The following is a 23489-nucleotide window of genomic DNA, read 5'->3' on the forward strand; positions in this document are numbered from 1 at the left end:
TAATGGAAACCGACGATAAAGGGGCTACGAAACGGCTGCTGGTTTTTGACTTTATGACTTACACGAAACTTAAGACCTTTATCATATAAAACCGACGTGATTTGTTTTTCACAGACAAACGTTAAATTGGAATTATGCAAGCCGCGGCAAAATGCATTCCAATCCTAAAATATGTTGAACTAGCAGTCATGGTGGTTAGGCAGTTCCCACAAAAATGGTCAAACACACGAGGGTGATTGAACTAGAATTTTTAACACAAAAACTAGGGTAAGTACGCAAGCACCACAAAACACGTTTGCATCTAATTATTCTCTTTCACCTGAAAGTGTTTTACACATCTCTATTCCTCGTACTGTATTTAAAATTTTTAAAAAATGATCAAAACAGGATACCTGTAAAAATATCAACTTTAAGAAAGACATCTCGTCATATTTAAGACGAAATAGGATCATGTGGTAGAAAAAAATAATTTTTCCGAGGGAAACCAAGACAAGGTGGCAAAGCTTCAACGCAACTTTAAACAACAACCTATTACATATCAATCAATAAAGAATATTTCAATTCCATAATGCAGCGTATTGTTTACTTCCGATTCTTCAGGTGCTTTCCATTTTATCTATGACATTATCTAAAAAATAAAAACGATGATTTAACGATTTTGTAGAGAGAAATCACTTTAGTACTTACATATGATACTGTCTGACAATGTTATCAATGTTTAATGTCACGAACACCAGACCGAATTTTCAAAAAGCAAACCGTGTTTGCCTTAAGTTTCAGAACACCAGATCTTGGATAAGAAAAGACGTTCTTTGCAACAAACCTGGGCATATATTTTCGAAAAACGTAACCACAAGCCTCACACGCCCTTCACACTTGTCAATGTTTACAACAACATTCAGATTTAGGAACTTAAATTTGCTGACATGAGCAAGCATTTCCGGTTTCCTCGTTTAAATGTTACTCTGGTTTCAGAAATGTTCATTTTTCCAAATGTATTAAGCACAATATACTTTAGGAGATGTAGATAAAATAAATGACAGGAAAGATAACATTTACAAGAAATACTAATTATACAAACATACCTAGTATATCTTTAAATTTGCTTAAACCTTGCTTTGGAATAGTGATTGAGCTTCTGTATCTACTTGTCACCTGCGAAGAATTGTAAAGAAAATATTACACAACGTGTTCAATAGAGAATGACGCAACAAATGCACTCACCAAAATGACCAATATTCATCGCAGTTGATTCCTACGCTTGGTCACTCTCACCTCAAATTTTCAAACTTACGGCTACAAGCGAATGCAAAATTATGTCTCAGATGCCCATAGCAAGATAGTTATCCTAGCATAACCTACAGACTTACATTTTCATTATATCAAAAGAATATTAACCGTACCTCAGATATTCGTAAGAAAGACCCACGATCGTTATTTCCACAATCAAAATAAAACCGTTTTCGTTCCACTCTCATTTCTTGGAATTCTGGCAACTCTGGTGGTTCATCGACTTCTTGGCCACCATATTCATCATTGAATTCGGTTAACACGTTGCGCACATCAACAATACCTTGGGCAGGCAAAGCAATTGTTTGTCGTGGTGCACCAAATGTAGCAGTGGAGCTTATTCTTAAAAACACACCGCGTTTGTTTTCTTTTAAGTCAAAATATACTCTGCGTTGACCAGATCGCAAATCATCGCTAAAATACAACACACGAATGGTAGCTGTATATACATTAAACTAAATGCAACACAGAATGAAGATATTTTATCTAAGCATAGGCACGCAAACTTTCTTTTTTGCTTTATTTTACCCAACAAAAGAAAAATAACATGAGTAAATTCATCTTGCATTAGACCCCTCAAAAAAAAACACAACAACAAATGTATTTTTGCAAAAGAAAACAATTGAATAACTATGGCAGGATTTATAGGCAAAATAGTTTCTTCAAGAGTACTAACAAAAAGAACACAAGTACTTTAGATAGCACAATTTATAATTCTAATTTTCCTCAATTAAGACAGAACACTTAACCTACAACATAAAAAAATGATAAAAATAACATGAGTAGTTGGTAGAAGAAGCATCATTTATACATAAAATTAAAGTTTATTAGGACTAAAACCTACCTTTTCAACCTGCCATCTTCTGGTATTTCACGTTCTGCATTCGGTTCTAATAACAAAAATGTAGGTGCATAATAAGTACAGAAATTCCGATAAAGAAACAAAACAAAACCTAGCAACAACAAAAACAACACCACTAACAACAACCACATGCATACCCATATTTGCATAAAAGTCCGCAAAAGTTGACAACTTGTCTCGGATTTCGGGTACAACTGACATTGGGAATGACATCCTATTCTTGGCACCATTTGAAAGACCCTAAAAATAAAAAATATATAAACAACACAAAAAAATGGCAAAAACTTTTTTCTGTACATTTTCAGAAACAAAATTTATCCCAACCCTTTTGTTATTTTTTGGATGAGCCAGGCCCATCCTAAAAATAAAATAAAAAAAACATCACTGTTTTAGCTTAAAGTAACCTATAGTGCTCTCCCTTACATTTGTTCAGACTAACAAAATTGATTTGAAAAAGCTAAAGGATAACAAACATCCTGCCCAGACACATCCTGATTCATACTAACCCAGCTCACTAATACAGAAAATCCTAAATAAAGTCTGTATTTGCAAATAAAATCTATATTTGCAAATAAAATCAACAAGAAGCTTAACGTCTTCTGGGATCTCAAAGGGCATTACCCCATAGCCTTCAGGTGTCCTAAAAGTTGCACTTATATAGGCCACGTATATATAGTATACTTACTTTGTTCAGACTCAACTCATTAAAAAAAATAATCCTTAAACTATCATGTATTGCTTGTGTTTGAAATATTGTGTACTTCATTTTCAAGCTCATACAATTGGGTAACTCTATCTAACTTTTTTCCATTTCATTAGAGCAAAAAATATCTAAAGAGGACTTATTCGATCAAGACAACAGTTCGGCTATTTTACCGAACGAATTCCCATGTACGTTATTCTTTTTTTAATGGTGTTTTTATTCACACGTTTCAACATTAACCTCATAAGGTTATTCTACTATAGAATTCACATAAAGGCTTAAGTCGCATTAAAAGGTATGAAGTCTGAAGATGAGGTTGAGGTTAAATATCAGGTTTATCATACGGTCTGTAATTAGACTTGGACTATTCATTATTACTACCCTAAAATATAGAAGAATCCACATTTTCGGAAAAATTCAATCACAAATAAAACAAACAATACAATTTCCATGATTATTTTTTTAACTTCAGTACATATTTTCCCACTATTTTCTTACCTCAACAAGTTTTACGAAGCGGCCACGCTTATTTTCTTTCACATCAACATAGTAACGCTTTGACTGAATTCGTAAGGATCTAGTTGCCAGTTCATCATTGTCATCACGTCCTGCAAAGAAATTTTTAGAAAAAAATTGTTACTACAGTAAACTCTTGTATAAAGAACAAGCATTGTAGAGATTTTTTAAAAGTCAGCACAATTTTAACTGGCCCGGCCCAAATGTCTGGAATTTTGTAACGTTTTGAAGAGTTATCAGTGGCGTTTTTTAGTAAATGTCTAGAAATAAAAATAATTCTAGATGTAAAGTAATTAAAAGTAATTTAATTTGGTGGTACGCATTAATTTGTTTATTTTACAACTTCAGCCCTTTCAACTGTACACACCTGTACACTTTGACTGACCCTGATCACTCCTTGCATATAATCGCCAAAATGCCCCCTCCATCTAATTTAAAGTGATTTTAAAAGGTCTGAAAAGAAAAATAAGTTTGTATTACAAAATCAAATTTTCATAAAAACATCATTCTATAAAATCATACCAATAAGTGAAATAATTTAATCTATACTTCTATAAAGGGGAATTTTCACGAAGAGAATTGAACGGCGAATTCGATGGCGAATTCGCCTTTTAATTTTCACGACAAAATAAATAAGGCGCCAAATTCACTGTTTACATTAGTTAACCGTGTTCTGATTGGTCAAAAACTAGCAGTGAAAACTTTAGCCGCTAAAAAGTAGGAACTGTTTCTACTTTTCAGTGAAGCGAATATTTCGATGCAGAATCAAAACAAACAAAACTGCGCATGCTCAGATACAATTCGCAGTCGAATTCCCCGTTCAATTCGCTTCTTGAAAATCCCCCTTTAGACGCAAATACTCAAATTTTAAGATTTAAATGTCTGCATTTTTGGTAAATATAACCTTGATGTAGTTGCTTTTCTTGAAGAGGACAGCATCTGAAACTGCCTGTTACCCACTCAACTGAACAAACCTTAGAGTTCCAATGTGTTCTATGTAAATACATTTAAAAGACAAATACATTGATAAATCCAGTCTATACACCTTTCCCGAATTTCATAAATTATAATAATTATGACGTCATCCAAAATTTCATAATAGTTCTATGCTCTTCAAATCAGGATACTCAGATAGAATACCAAAACTAAAGTTTTTAAAGCAATATAATATTCTGGTTGAATTTTATTGAGATTTAAAGAAAATTATCATTTTGAAAACGAGGCTATTTATAGAAAGGGTTTGACCGTAACTTTCAGGTCATAATTGAGGCACTTAAAGAACAGAAATATTTACGAAACTAGGTAATTTGTTCTACCTTTTGCTAAGGAACTTAGGGATAAGTATCATTTTTAGTATCGACCTCTTTTAGTGAGTTTGACATAATTAGGAAAGGAAAGGTCTTTTTTATTTTTTTGTTTTAGTTCACCACGTACATAACCTTAGCTTGTTAGTACTTATCGCTTAGTGCGATAAATTGAAAGTGGGCCTATAAACTCAGGACTCGCTGTATAATTTGACATTTTCTTAAAATAATAACACTACTGGGTTTATTTTTTGATTTACCGCTCCTGCATTAATTCTTGACAAGATATAAATACAAAATTAACTTGATTAATTAAAAAAACTTGGATGGCCGAAAAATTAGAACAGGCACAGGCGTAAGCAAATGAAAGTGTGTACGCTGGGTTCAATACTTTTAAAGACTTTCTCAAAGAAAACAAGTCTGGATTTCCATTGCAGTCAAGCACTTCCATGAAAGTCAGTTGCGACAAGCAAATTAGGTGAATTTTCAGGGGACAAGCAGGGGACAAGTCCCAGTTCGACTCTGGTAATAGACAATTCAGTATAAATTATAAGTATATAAAAGGAAAGTTGGCAATCCATCTATTAGCCATGATTAGATTGTGCTTATTGGACCACAACCTATGCTTAGTTAGTGCTTTAGACTAGCAAATAAAAGGAATGTAAGAGGAACTTCTTCTCAAATATATAAAACATAATTTTGAGATATATAAAACATAATGTATATACTAAAACGTTATTGGTTTCTCAGTTCTCTATTCGGACATTATTTGAATTTCATTTACCAATGAAATCTTTATAATTATGATAAAGCATAAAACAAGGCTCCACACGGAGTGGAGTAAAACATTTGTCACACTCATCAGATGATTCTCTTCCCGGTCGTTTTCTCTTAGGAGTATTATTTTGCCAATCCATTTCCCTTCTGGCAGGAACATATACACGACATGATCGACTAACTCGTGTTTTCTTTCCTTTTTGAGATATTTTTCTGGGGGAAATGTCTACCAGAAAGTCTGTGTACTTCTAAAGAATTAGAATTAAAATTGACCGGAGCACAAGGTGGAGTAAGAGCATTAGTAGATTCTTCCACTAATTTACGAATGACAATTACTCGAAAGTCTGTTTGGGAAATTTGTTTCCTGATTACATTATCATTACTTGCCATTTTCCATTCACGGTATAAGATGAATGCATTCACCATCGCTAAATTAATTAGGCGAAAAAAGACTTTCTTCCACCATTTGAGGCTTTGACGTGAAAATGCGGAATACTGTAGCAGTTGATCGTTGCTGTCAACACCACCCATATATTTATTGTACATATGTATGATATCAGGACGCTCGATTTTCTCCTTGGTTTGCCAATGCTTTTTCCCAGTATCACTACGTTGGCAGTTGTAAGCAGTGGATAGTAATGTCACATGCTTATGGTCTAGGATACGGAACGCAACAAGCTTGTTATTGTATGTCATTTCAATTGACTCGCCTTTCTTTTTAAATTTTGCTGTTTTTATTTGAACAGGCAAACCTTTACGAGGTCGATTGGTACCACATGCTGCTGTTTGGTGTTGCATACGAAGGTTATAAAATAAGTATGGAGATGTATAAAAATTATCCATATACAGAATATACCCTTTACCAAGATGATTGTGCAAAAGATGCATGACTAAGTCATAGGTTAGCTTTCATCAACACATTCTTCCCCACCATCAGAAAATCCCAAAAAATCTTCGTCTTCACTATCACTCTGGCCAAATAATCTGTTAATTGGATCATCACTTGCTATCCTCTTACTAAAAAAGTAGTTAACTATCGCCGTTCTTTGTTTTTAAATTCTTAAAACACAATCTAAAAAAAAACACTTCTATCGCGTTTTCAAAATTTATAAACGAATTCTTTAACATTGCCGTTCGTGAGTTGGTCAAAGTTTATTTTCTTTTGTTGTTCTCTTGACGGCTATAGCAATTAAATACAGCAATAGGACACATGCAGTTCACATGAGCTAATTAAATTTCTCGAACAACACATGAACTCTATTGTTTTAACATGCAAAAATAGCTCATGTATTTAACAATAGGTTAACAATAACAACAAAAGTTCTGACACTACCAAAATCTCATGAGAATGTGATAACTATCGCGTACATGTAAAGTTACATTTGGGCGGTACTGTTCAAGTTTTACATTTAATTCATACACTATTTGTTACCCCTTGAAAACAAAACACCTGTTTTTCAAACTTATCAGTTACTACACCAGCCCTGCACGCTAAGTAAAGATTTAGCTTACTCCAATCTAACACCTTTGTCTTGGTGAAAAGAAACTGGGACCAAAAGTGATTCTTTGCTGTGAAATTTTTCACTGAAGCAATATTTGTTTATTTATTTGCTGTTTATTCTATCATCTCACACACAATCTGGCAGTTTTATCTAATTTTAAGACTTTTTAACTAGTTTTATTTTTATTGCTTATATAATATATATTTTTACCTTACTATATTTTGATTTAAGACAGGACATTTGTTAATAGCAATATTATATATATTAAAAAACTATATCCTGTATAAAAATTGTTTATAATAATATAATAATAATAATAATAATAATAATAATAATAATAATAATAATAATAATTAGAAAATTGAAGTTGCTGTCTTGCATTTCCATTGTCACTTTTTCTTATTTTTTAAAATAAAAAAGGCCACCTACCTAACCATTCTTATTTAAAAAATATGCTAACTTGCTCAACGTTAAATAATAAATTACACAGATTAATAAATGTTTAAAAATAAAATCTGATTCATGTTTCTCCGGTTGAAATTTTGAGTTTTATTTAGAACACAGGAAGTTGTCTGACATTCTTCATGGTTTTTGCAGTGAGTCGGCACCCATGCAATGTTATTGGTGACCAATTTAGGATGTTCATTAAGCATAATGTAGTGTGGCCGAATTAGGGTAAAGTGACGGGGAATGGGCAGTTTCAACAACACTGTTACATTCTGTTTACTCAAGGTCTATTTTTACGGAGGGTAGGGAAGCCCATTTCCTTATTAATCAGGCAACTATGTGTAGGGTTGAGGGTGTATAGCGTATAATCCGCCAACTCCGTGAAAAAAACACATTTAACGTCCTTATATCCATATCGTTAACATATCGGTTATTTGAAACTTTTATTATCGTAGCGCTATCTGTCGCTGACCGTTCGGGGGGTATGACAAGAAAAAAAATACATTTAATTGTGGACAAATAAGTCAGATCCGACATGTACTATCATCCGATAATGCCGTGATGGATCCTTCAACTCCGTGAAATTTGAAAAACACGTTTGCTTTCTGATGACTAGAAAAAATATTTTAAAAATTGAAATATTCATTTGAAAACATTCTCGAATCATTGGACCCTCAGTAAAGGTATATATAACATGACCATAATTATAATCAATTAACTGAGATAACAATATATATCTAAAATGACCACCGTCGCGCTTGACTTGAAAATCACAAAAAGGTGTAGCCGGCTGAACTTACGGCCAAATTTTTGTCATGCGCGAGTTCTGACACCCCTAAAATGATTAGGTGGTAGTATCAAACCCCCTGAATCGAATACATTCATTAAAAATGGTACACAGAGCTGTGTTAAATTGTTGTAGGCTTCGAAAGCAGTTTCACGGAGTTATCGGATTCACGGAGTTGGCGGATCATACGCTAGGATTTTCGTGGAGGGTTATAGGATTTTCGGCCCCACTATACATCAAAATCATTGAATTTTCGTGCCACTTTTTTTGAACTGGGTTGCCCAGTACCTTATTCAGGTCATTCTCCTATATGAGGCGAGTTCGGCGTTTTGAAAAAAATTCAGGTATCTGCCACAAAACCAGCAGTCCCGAACGATGCCCGAAAAAAAAAGATTCACCACATTAGACTCTATATTCGAAAAGTCACCTGAACTCGCCCATAAATATGCAGGCGTTTGCGGCTTATAGGCACCCCCTTGCTGTGACCTTTCCTTGCTGTGCCCTTTCCTGGTCGTAATGCCTTTGCTTTGGCAACCTCTCTGCAACACTTTCTATATTGATTGCTGTACTTATAATAATGGGCCGTAATAGGGCACAAACATACCTAACTTGGAGGATTAGTAGGCAGTGGTTTATAAAAGCAGTTTGTGGGTTTTGGTCGTTAAAGTTAACACTGGCAGTATGGGTGAACCCACCCTATCCAAACCCACAAACTCATTTGATTCCGTTGAAATGGGGCCAAAAAAGACAACTTTCTAGGTAGACAGAGTAAACCATTGGCCTGTCTACATGAAATTTGTGAGGGATAGGAATTATCAAATGCAAAAAGCTAGCTATAGGTGGCTTTACAAAAATAAATCGTCTTTACCTTGTCTGCCTCCATCTCTTTCTGGGGTTCTCTCCTCGTCTCTCTCTCTGGATTCCTCCCTTGGATGTTCATTATCACTAGATGCCATTTTCTCCAGGCTTCCTTTCACTTCCTTCTCTTCCCAAAAACCTGCAACTTTCCTCTTCTCTTGCGCCACGCAATCTCCCAATCTTTCTCCGAATCTTCTCCAGCTTCAATCTCGTGTGGTGAACTTTTCAAAACCACGGGGGGACTGGTGCCCAGGAAAGCATGGTTGTAATATGGTCTTGATGACCCAAAAACTGAAAGTTGATCATGTAACCGTGTCCTTCATGTCGGAGAGACAAAAAGGCATAGGTATGTTATGCACCCGTATTGAGTTGTCCAACCCTGATTTACCGCATCTCCAACACCACAGCTAAGCTCTTTTCTTATCTTATTTTCCCTATTGCTATAGCTAATTTTAAACTTTATATAACTAAGGAGAGGTTGGTACGAAGTGGTGCAAAGGGAGGGATTTTACAATTCTTTACAATCCCCACTTTAATTGCTTTGTGATTTCGTTCCATTGCCATTGCTCCAAGACATTCTAAGGCTCTCCATAGCTATATCACCTGCTAAGGAGCTGAGGAAAACAATATAAAAAGTGTTTCAGAGCGGAGTGGAGGGTCCCCTAAGTTCACAAGCGAAAAGTTTTACATCCAAGAGGTACTCTGACTACCTCAAAAACCCAAACCCAGACTCAATTTTCTTATCACCTGTTACCCAAGAAGAAATCATCGGGATTAATGGCAACATCTATCCAGGAAAATCTTCTGGACCAAACAGTATTCCAATCAAAATTCTAAGATTGTTGGAAAATGATATTTCCAAGCCTATATCAATTTTAATCAATCTTTCGTTTGAATCTGGTATCTATCTAAAATAAATCTATGAAAAGGTTATGTACAACAGAATCATAGGCTTTCTCAACAACCATGATATATATCCTATATTCCAAACAGTTTGGATTCAGAAAACAGCATTCAACATCACAGGCTGTGCTTACTATAGTTGAACGCATTGACATTGCCTTGACAAAGGTGAGCTTGCCTGTGGAGTGTTTGTCGACTTACAAAAAGCTTTTGATACTGTTGACCACAAAATCCTTCTATCCAAGCTAAATCACTATGGTATGCGGGGAAAAGCAAATGATTGGTTCAGGTCATATTTAACTGGTCGTCTCCAGTATGTCTCAATCGGTGAATTCAAATCTCAACTTAAAGCCATTCTACATGGTGTGCCTCAAGGCTCTGTTCTTGGTCCGCTGCTGTTCTTGTTGTATATTAATGATCTGCATAATTGTATCAAATCGTCAGAGACCTATCATTTTGCTGACGACACTCATCTGCTGAAATTCTCAAAATCACTAGAATCCCTTTGTAGAGGGATGAATGCTGATCTTAAACGCCTTGTGTGTTGGCTTAACGCCAACAAAATATCACTGAACTCCAGCAAAACAGAGTTTCTTGTATTTAGATCCCAATCTCATAGGCTTAAATTTTTACCTTTTTTGATTCTATGCGGTAAGCGCATTTATCCTAGCAATTGAAATTGTTGATGAACATCTTTCCTGGAAGTATCATGTCTCATCTGTGGCTACTAAACTTCAAAGAGCCAATGGGATGTTATCTAAAATTCGTCACTATGTTCCCCTAAAATCCCTGCTAAACATTTACCATGCTATGTTTAGTTCTCACTTAAGCTATGCTTGCCAAGTATGGGGCACTCGAGACACCACAGTAGCCCACAGAATACTTACCCTCCAAAAGGCTGCCCTTAGGCTGATCACCTTCAGTGAACCAAGATCCCCATCTTTGCCTATATTTGCAGAACTTAGAATTCTTAAATTCTTCGACCTAGTTAAAGTCCTTAACATTCAATTTATCCACAAATTCCTAAACTTTAACCTCCCATCTGACACACTTACCTCACTCAAATTTGATCGAATCTCACACTCTCATGAAACTAGATGTAACACAATTGGTTTGCTTATTGAACCAACAGTTAGCACATCGACGTTTGGATCTTTTTCATTCTCTAGAATCTCCACATTACAGTGGAACAATCTGCAAAGAAATTATCCTGATACTAACCTCACAAACTGTAAATTAAGCACAATCAAATCCCTAGCTACAAGTTTCTACATGAGTCAATACATCAACTAGCTTTCCTCTTCATTATTTTACTTTTTTCTATTTGACTATATGGTACTGAATTTTCATTTATACTAATTATAATCAATAATGCTTTTTCATTTTAATCTTTGTAAACTTACAGTATTTACTGACGTATGAAAATATTTCACATTTTTCTTGGTGGCTTTCTCCTTTGTTTAGCCTTGGCTATCGGGAAAGTCTCCTTTCTAATTGCTAATTTATTCTTTTAGTAATGTAAATTGTCATTTCTTAGGTAAATAAATAAATAAAAAAAAAAAAAATACTCCTTTCGGTTGAATCGTATAAAACACAAAGACACAAAGTTCCCATGTGCTTCATATGGTAATCGATCAAAGGGTTTCATCTTTGCCAAAGCGAAAAAGGTTTAATTTGATGAAACATATCCTGGAGTTTTCTGCATTAACAGTACTGCAGTGTGTTCTGGATGCAATATTGCATGGGCCAGTGACGTTTTGTTTAGAACCTGATGTATCTGAAAATGCTAAAAAGTGTGTTAAAAGGGACAAGAATGGTGTCCGCCATCAGTGTGCAGTTCGGGTCAAGTTAAAAAAAAAATAGAAAAAATTTCTTTATCAGGAATTATTTTCTGGTTTAGAAATTATGAGATTTCCAGATCAGGAAATTTTTTTCAATTTTCTGAAATTTATTCTGATTGAACCCAAAAAATGAATGAGATATATATATACATATATTTAAAGATCTTCAGTAGGTGTTGATAATTCCACGAGAACCGCCTGTTAGAATTTATATAAATGCGGCTTTCAAAACGAATGTAGACATTGAAAAAGTTTCCTGATATAATATATAGTGAAATAATTTCTGTTTCTATAACTTCAGCTGCACTGGTGTGCACTCATGGGCAGGGTTAAAAAAGTAGATTTCCACATCAACCTTTATATATAAAATATTTATCGCTAACAGGAGAAAGAACGTACTATCTGCAAAATATGCAGCTAGCTATGTTCTTTTGCTGACTTTGCTAAACTTTTTGGTTTTTAGTATGAAATTGTTCGAGACAAGAAATTTTGTGGATGAGTATAGCTAGAACAAGCTATTTGATGGGACATTCGTACAGTGTAGAAGTTTCTCACTCAAAAAATAGCTAAAATAGTATGTTCTCTTACTCAATTTGAAACTTCCGGGAAAAATAACCAGCCAAAGTTACTGGGAAACATAGTGGGGGAGAGTGCTTGATATTTTTTATGTAAGGGGCGAGACGCGGAAATTCTACACAGCCTTATATTTGGCTTATATAATGAGGAAATGGGCTCCACTACGCTCCATTCGCTGGCCCTCACTATGCTTTGCTCCGCAATTAAAGAATCTTGTCCTAGACATATTTAAATACAAAAAAATTTGTTTTTTATTAAGTTGCCGCCCAAGATTTATGCAGTTAGATAATTGTCCCAGAGTTTGTTGATTAAAGCAAGGTTTCCTGGGAGTTCCATGTCGCCAAGTACATGAATATAAAAATACATAAGCTGTCAACCCCATCCCAAGTGTGTTATCTTTAAAGATGAGTGTAATGTATAACAAAAGGTCCCGGAAACGCTGCACTGCACACAAGGGGATATCTGCCGACTTAAAGCGTGTAAAAAAATTCAAAATGGCGGCCGTAGAAAACCGAATCAACCCAAAACAACTTTTTTATATCATTTATTCGAATAATAGCTGTAATAAATTCCTCAAATAATAAATTGAGAGTACAATGACAAAATAGCATCTTTCTTCTTCTTGAAAAATTTTAAATGCAAACAATGAGCTAGCGCGGGTTGCCTTTTTAACGCAATCAAAATAAATGAACTCTTTTAATGCAGATACTCAAACACATAAGGACGGCAAACAAGGAACTGTAATTCAATTTCTTTCAACCTTAGGCAACACATAGTGGACTAATTATGCAATATGTAGCCACATGATGGAAAGTCACCATGACTGACAAAGCTCTAGCAGGCTTTGTCAGTCAGGTTGTCAGCTGTTTCCTTAGGGGCTTTGCGACATTATTTTTTTATCAGCATTTCACTTATGGGTACTTGCGTTTCCCCATCTGTCATCAGCTAAAAATTTTGAAAAGTAATCACAGTTTACTTCTCTCAATAAAAGTTTTAAGAGCTTGAAAAGTTGTCTTTTTTTTTGAAAAATCTTGAAAACTTGCCAAAATGTGGCTGTATATCAGAGATGTTCATCTGGAAATATATCTGCATCGTAAATGATGATTAGACTTAAGATGGATTTATATAAAATATCCAAAATATAATATATATATAATGTTAATAAGGAAATAAATAATCATTTTTGTTCAACTAATATAACCATGCATCTCTGGAATACAGGAAATTGGCCTGTGCCTCCTTCACTATCTGGGAAAAATGCTCACTGATAATCTCTTACTATAGCAGAATATTCAAGCCTTATTTACAATCAAATCACACACTTAGAAGAAGAACATATACAACATTTTGCAGCATTTAGTCTTTAAACTTGTGCAAATAAAAAGTACTGCAGAAGAGTAATTATGATAGTTAATTTTTTGCTATAATTTTTGCAGAAAGAATTTTTGCAGGATTACTTTTGTCAATTGGAAGGTTTTTTATATGCCATCCAAAGAAATAGAAATAAAAACATTATATATTATAACTTTTCCCATGTTGTTTTAAGTGTTTTTGAGTCAATTTAATTGTTAAATTGTTATTATTTAATTGTTATTATTTAATTAACTTATATTTTTGTCTTTTGCTGTGAAATTCTGTAGAACTTAATCTTGCGGATAGGAGGAAAATTCATGAAAATAATTGCCAAGACTTTTAAAAATATAGGCAAACAATTATCAGGGACATTTAAGGGAAATTTTTGGCTTTTTGTCATGAAAAGGTCAGGGATTATACTTTTCACTAAGTCGAAAATGACAGAATTTTTCAGCTAAAAATGTCAGGAGTCAGGAAAATCGAGGCCAACATTTAAGTGGACACCCTGTCAATGTGTTTCTTCCAAAATTTCATCCTTAAAAAGGTATTTACACGATTATTTTTACGTGCTTAAAAGATTTTTAGTAATACTTGTCTTACATTATTTTTTTGTCCATGTGGGTCCAGAATAGGAAATATGCAAGATGAACCAGGAATCCATTTGCATTGCTTAAACTGTTATGAATTAAATTGTTTCAAACATCCAAACTGTCCAACAATTTTATGTGAAAATCAATGTGGGTTAAAATATCATGCCTGCAAGGATGAAGAGCACAAGTTAGTTTGTAGAAGGCATGTTAGACCATGCATCAATTCCTGTTTTGGATGTCCCTTTCAAATAGATAGTGTGTCTTTGATGTCACATTTGGAATGTTGCCCTGCAAGTGTTGTTCACTGTGGAATGAACTGGAATCGGTATCCTTTGTATTCACAGGTAAGTTACTATGGCAACTTATTCTATATTTTCTGTGCGTTATGTTTCTCAATTAAATGTTGGCATATATATATGTCAGTGTTTTCATACCTTTTCTATCTGTTTTTATTTTTTTTGTTTAAAGATACGGGAACAATGGCTGCCATTTTGGCAGGGAAATCCAGTTCCAAAAGATGGTGACTTAGATATTGAATTTGCATGTTCCGATCAAAAGCATTTGAACAAAGAAATGTCGCTCAGAATGAAGAGGGGTAAATTTTTTTTCTTCAACTTTTATCTGTTTTATATACCATACACGGGGCCTTTACAAATTTATCCAGAAAATGTTATTGCAAACGAAGTTACAGATCCTGAGTTATTGGATCATTGGGTAATCAATTCCCCTTTATAATATCTATGCATTGGTAAAAATGCACATCCCTAAACAGGTATAAAATTACTGATGCCAGAAAATGTCGAAATTTGCTATTGCTTTACTGTGACAACATAATTTATGCAGCATAATTAAATCTGAAATGTGAATATGTTGAGAACGAAAAGAGTTTTTAAAAAAATTAAAAAGGACTTGTGAATTAACTTTTTAAGCTCTATAATATAATTTTATTTTATACCTTTGCTAGAAGAAAAACTTGTGATTAAAATTTTGCTAGAAGAAATACTTGTGATTGAGTGACATAAGAAATTTTTTCACGCAACAATTTTGTGCGATTACTCATGAAGAAAACGCAGAGAAATGTTTGCGACTGCAACGTTTTCTTTTTGTATTTTTAATGTTTTCCAATGAAAGTGAGGACAGGAAAACTTGTTTCAAAAACGTAAATTATATATCCCACAAGCAACATAGTTCCAAGGTTAATGTCTTCTTTCGTGTTTATAGGTAAACTTCATTTTCTTCAAAATCAGAAACAACTAAACAAAGTGAGTCCGAAACGTATCAAGAAGCTAGAAGTAATGTTAGGCGGCTTAGCTGTGACCTCCTCCATTGATAATAACAACATTGATGAGGATGATGCAGACAGCGATGATGACGACTTTGTGACCTACGATGGAGTGGCTTCGTCTGGTCTGTCGAATATATCAACTGTAGTTATGAACACAGACATTCGAAGCGGTTATTACGATGTGCCACTGAATTACCGAGATATGACAGGAATATCAAAATTTCCGATGTCCTCCTCCGTTGTTGTCAATGATTATTTACCGACAGAGAACGTCGAAGTGATTAGCGAGGATGAGAAAAAGTTGCGTATGAAGGCGTATTCCAATGTAAAGTTCGACGGGGAAACTTTAGGCTTAAACGTCACCATAGAGACGATGCCTAAATTTCAAAACCAGTACCCGATGTATAGTTTTTCGTGTTCCAACGTTTTTCGTCGTGATCAGTTTACATGGCACTGTAAAAATATGCACTGTGATATCCAGTCTTCATTAAACGGCTGGATGATGGAGAGGTGCCCACTTGCGAATTATGGCTGCCCATACTCACAAATTCGTTTTAAACCGAAAGATAGAAAAGTTCGTTTTCTGAACATGTTTTCCTGCTTTACTTCGTATTCTGACATCACGTCAAACAAAAGCGACGACGGTAGGGATCAAGAAAACAAGACGACACTTTTCGATTTACCACCTGAAATTATTACCTATTTATTATCTTACCTCGATAACCTGACTTTAAACTGCGTTGCAAAAACCTGTCACGTACTAAGAAATGCGTGTTATAATATGTTGGATAACAGAGGCATTGTGATGGTTATTTGGAACAAGAAAACATATGAAGAGAGTAATTCTTCATCCTGGAAAGAAGAGAAAAAGGTTGGTACATTAAATTATATCGAACTTCTGTCAATTTGTAAAATTTAAAACTGAAAAAAAAAATGTTGCGAAATCAACCAATTAGAGGAATGAGAAACAAATAATGAGAAGCCAGTTGATAGCTCATTATATATATATTTTTTACGTCATTACTTTAACATTTACGTTCTTAGTGATTTAAATTTCGAGGATGATAGATTTCTCGAAAATTTTGAGAAAAACAACCTGATGTTGGAAGTTTTTTAGGTTTTTAATGAAATCAAGTTGAACGTTTATATATTTTTGGTGTGTAAAGCCATTCGCGAAATTTTACTTTATTTAGAAAAAAATTCCATACTAAGGCAGCCTTTACAATGAGAATTTTATTGTATAGTCTGTATATATGTTTGCATGATTTCACACGAAATGAAATTCAATTCGGTGTTGCTTTCACGTCGGTGTAAAAGCACGTTTTACCCGAAACTATTGCACTGTGTATGAATTGCACCTGTTTCAAACGTTACTGCGCATGTCAGCAAAGTTATGGCGCATGTGCAGTTCACGCATATGAGATACACCATATACACTATTTTTAAAGTGGTTTATAATCGCTTTCTAAAAATTATCTCTCTATGCTACGTGAATGTTTTCTTATATTTTTATTGTCATTTGGGCTGTTATTTTTTAGGTAAGATTCTTCACTACAGCTAGTTCACCTATGAGAGATTGGGTTTACACAGATTCGCCACCCATTGGTCATCACCTAGCAACCTGTCCATTCTTTACCAGAAAAAAGCTTTCTAAAGCGGTAAAACTACCTATGGATGGAGTTAAGTTAACGAAGGTAAAACCAAAAAATTACACGCCACCGAGAACACATATTTCACTCTCCTCCACAGATGATTGGTCAGATTAGGTTTATATTTTTTATCTATATTTTTTATTTTTTCTTAATGTTTCGTCACATGCGTTTTACGTTCTTATTTGCAGGTATCTAATGTTAGTAACCTATACAAATCTTTCTATTAAGTATGTATTGACATAAACAAGATACTTTAATGGGATAAATTTTGGCGAGGATTAAATTTCGGCAAAATTCACCAAATTAAATACTCGCTAAATTTAACATGATTTACTGTTCGCCAAATTATATCTCCGCCAAATTTAAAAAATAATACTTTTTTTTTAATTAAGAAAAGAAAGGTTTTTTCTTAAAAAACGAATTTTCGTTTTATATTTATAATGAAAAAGAATTTTTAAATCTATAACAAATCTAGCCATTATATATACGTTTATTCTTATTTTTTATAAAACATTTCAAGACATCAAAATTCATTTCTTTGTGTCTTTCGCCAAAATAAATCCCCGCAAAAATAAGCAATTTTTTGTATTCGCGAAATTAAATCCTCGCCATATTTTATAAAATTTATCATTTGCTAATTTCAATCCCCGACAAATATTCCATTTTGGTCATTCGCCACATTAAATACTCGCCAAAATTTATACACATATTTTTCGTTTTACCTAAAAGCTTTTATTAAAATTATACTTATCAAACTCCAATAAGAATTGATAAGATTACATGTAGCCTGGTACGCCTCGCCTTAATATTCACAATGTTTTGTGCGAAAGGACGCATGCTGCGCTTTCTAATTGGCTGGTGGAACACATCGCGCTTTCTGATTGGATAAGCAAAAATGTTAATCAATGGTTGGTGGTGCATATTGCGGTGTCAGCAGTCGAAATCAGTTCTATTTTAAACAGAAGCCAAATTTCGCCATCTAGCAAACTGATTCGTTGCAACAAACTGCACGTAGTGATGAACTGATGATTGCAGAAACAATTTGATGTTTTTTCATCTATCTTTTATTTTTTTAAAAAACCCGAATTATAACTTTCTAAAGTGACATAAATTCCTGCTGACGAAGGAAAAGTGACGTATTTTTTTATCAATGTAATTAAAGTATTTATACAATGTAATTAGAATATTTTTTATAATATTCAAGTTGTAATAAGCAGATGCTTTTTGAATACACATAATATGAGCACTACTCGGAAAAAAAGACTGAAATTATTTAACGTTTTAACTTTCATTTTTTTTTTTCTTTTTCTTTTTTTTTAACAGGAATTTTTTGTTAACCCAGATACAATAACATGCAAAATTTGACATAAAAATAGAAAAACACAATCAAGATCGAATTACAGTTGACCCTCGTTTTGGCATACATAGTTTTTAGCGAATTCCTAATTATATATCGAACAAAGTGTCTCAGTCCCTTAATTTTCGCTAACAAAGCTCTCATATAATACCCTATTTAACGAACTCGCTTTTAACGAATTCCTCATTATATCGAACAAAAAATATTTTAACACAACGCCTGATTTACCCTGTACCACATTTTAAAATTTGAATTCTTCGAATCACCAAAATCGAATCAGCGGCATTCGAAATTCAATCTTTGAATTTTATTCAATACACCTTTACGATAATTCGGAAAATCTAACACTCCATCGCAGCTTATTTGCGATCAGAGGATGTAAACATCACACTTTTATAAGAGGTTAAGGAGAAAACACGTTTTTTCGTGATAACTTTTCTTGCCACGTTTTGTTTTTAATGAAAAGTACACATAAGTTGTATCTTATTATTATTAACGTTTCCTGAAAATTTGAAAGAAATTGATTCGATGGAAGTTAAAAAATTGGAGAAAACACGCTTTCGTCTCTAACAAACTCTCATAAAAACACGATTTTTACCTCCTTTTTCCAATATTGTAAAACGATGGAGAGCCGTAGGAACGCATGTACAATTGAATTATTGTAAAGGTGTATTGTTTGTTTACATATTTTTTGTTTAAAAAATGTCGGCTGCTAAGAGAAAGAGGGTGAGCCTCGGTGAAAAATATGAGGCTATCAAAGAAATTGAATCTGGTATTAAACCATCTAAAGTTGCCGAAAAGTATGACGTTCCTTGAAATACAGTATCGAAACCCTAAACGTAGATGACAACACTAACGATGCTGAAGAGACCGTATAGTGGAAATAGAAGCTCCAAACAAAACGTCCCAATCTGAAATATACGTAGCTATGGGATTACTTCATGGATGCAGTCTTTTTGAGAAGGAATGTATTATGCAACTCTATAATAACTAAACTAAACAGTACTAAAAAATCGTGAATTTATCAGATTTAAACCCAATTTTGAAAAGTTCGCTTTTAATCCCTTATTATAGCGAGCTAAATTGCTCGGTCCCCTCAGTGTTCGCTAAAACGAGGGCCAACTTCAAGCGTCAGAAGAGTTTTAGCTTTTAATCAATTTAATCGTTGACTCAAGGATGTAAATATTTCTAACTTATGCCTTTCCCTCTAGCAAGCATTATTTCTTGGTCTTTCCACTAGCTCCTATTGACAACCTAAAGAGCATTGGCTTGGGTACGAGGTTGGTTTGTCACTGTTGTTTTTAAACTACGGTGATATTATTGGAGTGGCTGCATTTTTGCTATGGCGAAAGTTTTTTTCTTAACGCGTGCGCCTGCGCATTTAGGCAAAAATCAGCCATTCGGTAAAATAATTTTCAATTTTGCGAACATTTAATGCCCGCCACATAAAACAGTGAAAACATTAGCTTAAACACAGCTTGCATTTCTATTTTGCAGAATATATCACGAGTGTTACAAATTCAATTGTGAGCAAAATTTAATCTAAAATTCAAAAGGATTGCATGTTTCCCAACCTGCTGTTATATGGAGTTCATTTTTAGTTAATGTTGTAGCCATGTTACTATATTTGGCACATAGAAAAACAATGTATAACAACTTTGTTGCAGCCAACTGTGTCGTTAATGTTTTTTTTTATCTATGTTAAAGCTAATCACCAACTTGTAAACAAGTTGATTTCATATGAAACAGCTTGAAAAGTTGTCTATGAATCTTTTCATTTTTTTAAAAAAAATCTTCATTGGTATTGACCTAAATAGCTAAAAACGTATATACATCATCATATCTTGGTATAACCGTTAAATACAACACCCCACTTAGATCAGGGAGAGATGCATAATTAATGGCTACTTAAGTCGAAGATCTTGCTAATTTATCGAAAATAAGTACCCGGGAAAATTATGGAAGCTCGCCATTCGCGAAAATTAATCCCGTGACATTTAGATAATTTTTTTCTATTCGAAAACAGATTTACACTAATTTTAATTATTTTTTTATTTTTTTGAGTCACCTAGAACAACCACAACATAAATGTAAATTTCAACTATAGCGGTTTTTATTTTATGTCTTCTTCATAAAAGCTCTTGAAAAGTTGTCATCAAAGGTAGGTAGATAACTTGCCTATGACGGCTTAAAATCGCAGTTCTTTTACGATCGCTTTCTTTTTTTGAAATATACTAATAAATCGAAAAGTGTGTTCTAAATAACGTTCATATATTTTAAGACGCTGCTCAAAGGGTAATATTAGAAATATTTACTAATATTTTTAATATATATTTGAAATATATAATATTTCATTATCAAGCATATTGGAGATAAATTTTTTACAAGATTAAAAGATAACCCTTCATACCTAACAGTAGCCTTGTGGTAAAACGCGACTATAAAAGTGTAAATCTATCCTTTCTTCTTATATTCAGCATGAAAATGGGATTGGTGTATTCGACGGTTGTCTAGTTGAGCGATTGCTGTCGATTGCACAGTTTCCGTAGCTCAAATGGGAGCTTTAAATGCACTAGGTCGTTGATAGCTACCAATAGGAACTGAAAAGGCTATCCCAGGTAAACAATTTTAAATAATAATAATAATAATAATAATAATAATAATAGTAATAATAATAATAATATGACACAAAATAAGAAATATAATAATTATTCTTAGGAAAGAAGCGGGTGCGGTCAAAATAATTTATTTTAAACAGACAGATGTACGCATCCGCTAATTCGAATGTCGTTTAATTTAAACACGCTCTCTCTATTTCGGAAAAAAAATTAGTTTCTTGTTTGATAAAACTCTGTTCTGTTTATTGCTGCTTAATTCGAACTTTTGTTTATACGAACATAATTTCGATCCCTTTTATGATCGAAAGTGGGTGAGTACAGTTTTTTAGTATGGTAGAGATCAGTCGTTAGCCTGTGGAAAAAACCGTGTTTCGCTTGTCATATTAAACTCTTGACATCAGATTTTTGCCTGTCGTACGTTGTACGGCCGCCTGTGTAAAAGACAAACAGCGAGTATCATAAAGGAGACGGAAGTTTCGTGGACATCGTATCTTCCTGTACCAATCAAATACATGGACACAGAAGATCTTGCAGTAAACAAGAATGAAAATACGGTGTCGTAAATTGTTAATATTGTCAACCAACAGCATAGCTAGTCAGTGTATTCACGAGCGAAAATTGATTACGCACATTTTTCATGACCACTATTTTAATAATAAAAATTATGATCTAAGCTAGTCGCTTATTAACTTTTAATTTATTTTACAAAAATCTTCACTGAACGCTAAAACGCTTGCTTTCAATAATCTATGAGATTTAACAACCTAATTTAAATATAAATTAGGTATAAGATTTAAAATCGGGTTGTCTTCCGATTTAGTCGGACTGGATATCGGAACTAATCTAACGCCTGTGACTCCTTTTTTGAGGGCTTACATTTTGGAATCGTGGACAGCTATTCTAAATATAAATATGGACGAAACTCACTTCCCTTTGCTATCCAAAGTGAGTCCAAACGTTGACGAGATTTATAATTATTTTATCTTTAAAAATGAGATGCTTCAAAATGGCCCTTAGTTCAAGAGGTCTCTTAGTAAAGAGAGCATTTAAGTAATTGTCCATTCGTATGTTTCACTTGATTTTTTATATATCTTTTCAGTATACTAGTATTGAAGACTTTTTAGTCATAAGTTATTATTAGTTACGTGCAACGCCCTATAGATCACCCTAGATTTAATAAATAACAACACTTTGTTATGTCAGGCTTGTGTAGTTAGTTGTATGTTCAAACGAAGGGAAATTATGAACGATATCAATAATTTGACTCGCTTCACTGATTTATTAAATATTTTAATTTTTTAATTGCATCCATTGAGGTAAGATGAATCAATCAATCAATTATTGATTTTTTTTTTCGTTCAGTTAGCATCAGCGATTGAGGCGAGTGATCATTTCAACTCTGGTATCCAGAGAGAAGAGCTTTTATTGTTGATGTTCGTTCTGTTCTCAAGAATCCTTTGGGTTTTCTTTACTACAAGAAGAGAAAATCGGATAAAACTTATGAAGAGGGACAATTGTTGAGCTGAGTAGTAAAACGAAGGCCTTTTTTGTCAATTTTTCTGACAAATTTCCGTTTCGTTGTATGAAACATTATTACTTCGTTGCAGAAGAACTGATCGCCATCTTGTGGAATACGCTTCGTTTTGGAAGTCCAATTTTTTTTTTGTTTGACGGAAATCATACATTTTAAGGCTTGAGTTGCTTGTGCTGTTAAAGAAATCCTTCCCAGCTTTGTTTTAGAAGAAGAATTATCTCTGGAGGAATATCAAGTTCAAATCTTAGAGACGTTGCCTTTTTTCTCCTGGAGAAACCATTTTTAGCTTTGTTTTAGAAGAACCATATTTCTTCGCTTGAAGAGATTTATTACAGTCGTTAGGGTTAAACTGTTTGTTTCGTTAAAGAATCGTTACCAGCTTCGTTTTAGAAGAATTTGTAGTTGTTAGAAAATAATCAAACTGGAAATTTAGAAACATAGGCTGTATTCTTCGTTGAAGGAGAACTTTTCGCTTTGTTTAAAAGTTATAACCTGGAAGCCCTTGGTTTACTTGGTCATATAAAGACATTTTCAGCCTCGTTGCAGAAGAATCATTTTAATTTTCGTTTAAAGGAAAATCAAACTCAAAACTGAAAACTTTACTTCTAATTCATTAAAGAAATTTTTATCTGTGTTGGAAATTTTCGTTGAAGAAAAATAAAAACAGACATTTATTTTGTTCAAAAATTATTATTTTTTGCTTTCGTTTAAGGAAGACATCCTGTTTGTTTACA

The 23489-nt window shown here is 33.7% G+C and overlaps 2 protein-coding genes across 2 annotated transcripts; one reads left to right on the plus strand and one right to left on the minus strand.

Moving 5' to 3' along the window:
* Positions 1 to 499: 499 nt before the first annotated feature.
* On the minus strand, positions 500 to 9265 carry LOC130629254 (transcriptional activator protein Pur-alpha-like). Its single transcript, XM_057442392.1, has 7 exons — positions 9057 to 9265; positions 3354 to 3463; positions 2290 to 2392; positions 2135 to 2180; positions 1404 to 1704; positions 1086 to 1155; positions 500 to 628 (listed from the first exon to the last, which is right to left on the minus strand). The coding sequence occupies exons 1-7, from the start codon at positions 9142 to 9144 to the stop codon at positions 597 to 599; spliced, it is 750 nt and encodes a 249-aa protein (XP_057298375.1). The 5' UTR covers positions 9145 to 9265; the 3' UTR covers positions 500 to 596.
* Positions 9266 to 9417: 152 nt separating this feature from the next.
* LOC130628867 (F-box only protein 30-like) lies at positions 9418 to 18523 on the plus strand. The gene is made up of 4 exons (XM_057441898.1): positions 9418 to 14653; positions 14778 to 14904; positions 15531 to 16465; positions 17133 to 18523. The coding sequence occupies exons 1-4, from the start codon at positions 14357 to 14359 to the stop codon at positions 17358 to 17360; spliced, it is 1587 nt and encodes a 528-aa protein (XP_057297881.1). The 5' UTR covers positions 9418 to 14356; the 3' UTR covers positions 17361 to 18523.
* Positions 18524 to 23489: the final 4966 nt, after the last annotated feature.

Source organism: Hydractinia symbiolongicarpus, chromosome 15 (genome assembly GCF_029227915.1).
Source record: "Hydractinia symbiolongicarpus strain clone_291-10 chromosome 15, HSymV2.1, whole genome shotgun sequence".
NCBI lineage: Eukaryota > Metazoa > Cnidaria > Hydrozoa > Anthoathecata > Hydractiniidae > Hydractinia > Hydractinia symbiolongicarpus.

Bases quoted from the DNA above. Each gene is read 5' to 3' on its own strand.
- LOC130629254 (XM_057442392.1), bottom strand. From the start codon at position 9,144: ATGGCATCTAGTGATAATGAACATCCAAGGGAGGAATCCAGAGAGAGA. The intron at 2,181-2,289 runs GTATGCATGTGG...TTTTGTTATTAG, and splicing joins GGACTTTTATGCAAATATGG to AACCGAATGCAGAACGTGAA. The intron at 1,705-2,134 runs GTAGGTTTTAGT...GTTGTATTTTAG, and splicing joins GAAGATGGCAGGTTGAAAAG to CGATGATTTGCGATCTGGTC.
- LOC130628867 (XM_057441898.1), top strand. From the start codon at position 14,357: ATGCAAGATGAACCAGGAATCCATTTGCATTGCTTAAACTGTTATGAA. The intron at 14,654-14,777 runs GTAAGTTACTAT...TTTTGTTTAAAG, and splicing joins GGTATCCTTTGTATTCACAG to ATACGGGAACAATGGCTGCC. The intron at 16,466-17,132 runs GTTGGTACATTA...GTTATTTTTTAG, and splicing joins CCTGGAAAGAAGAGAAAAAG to GTAAGATTCTTCACTACAGC.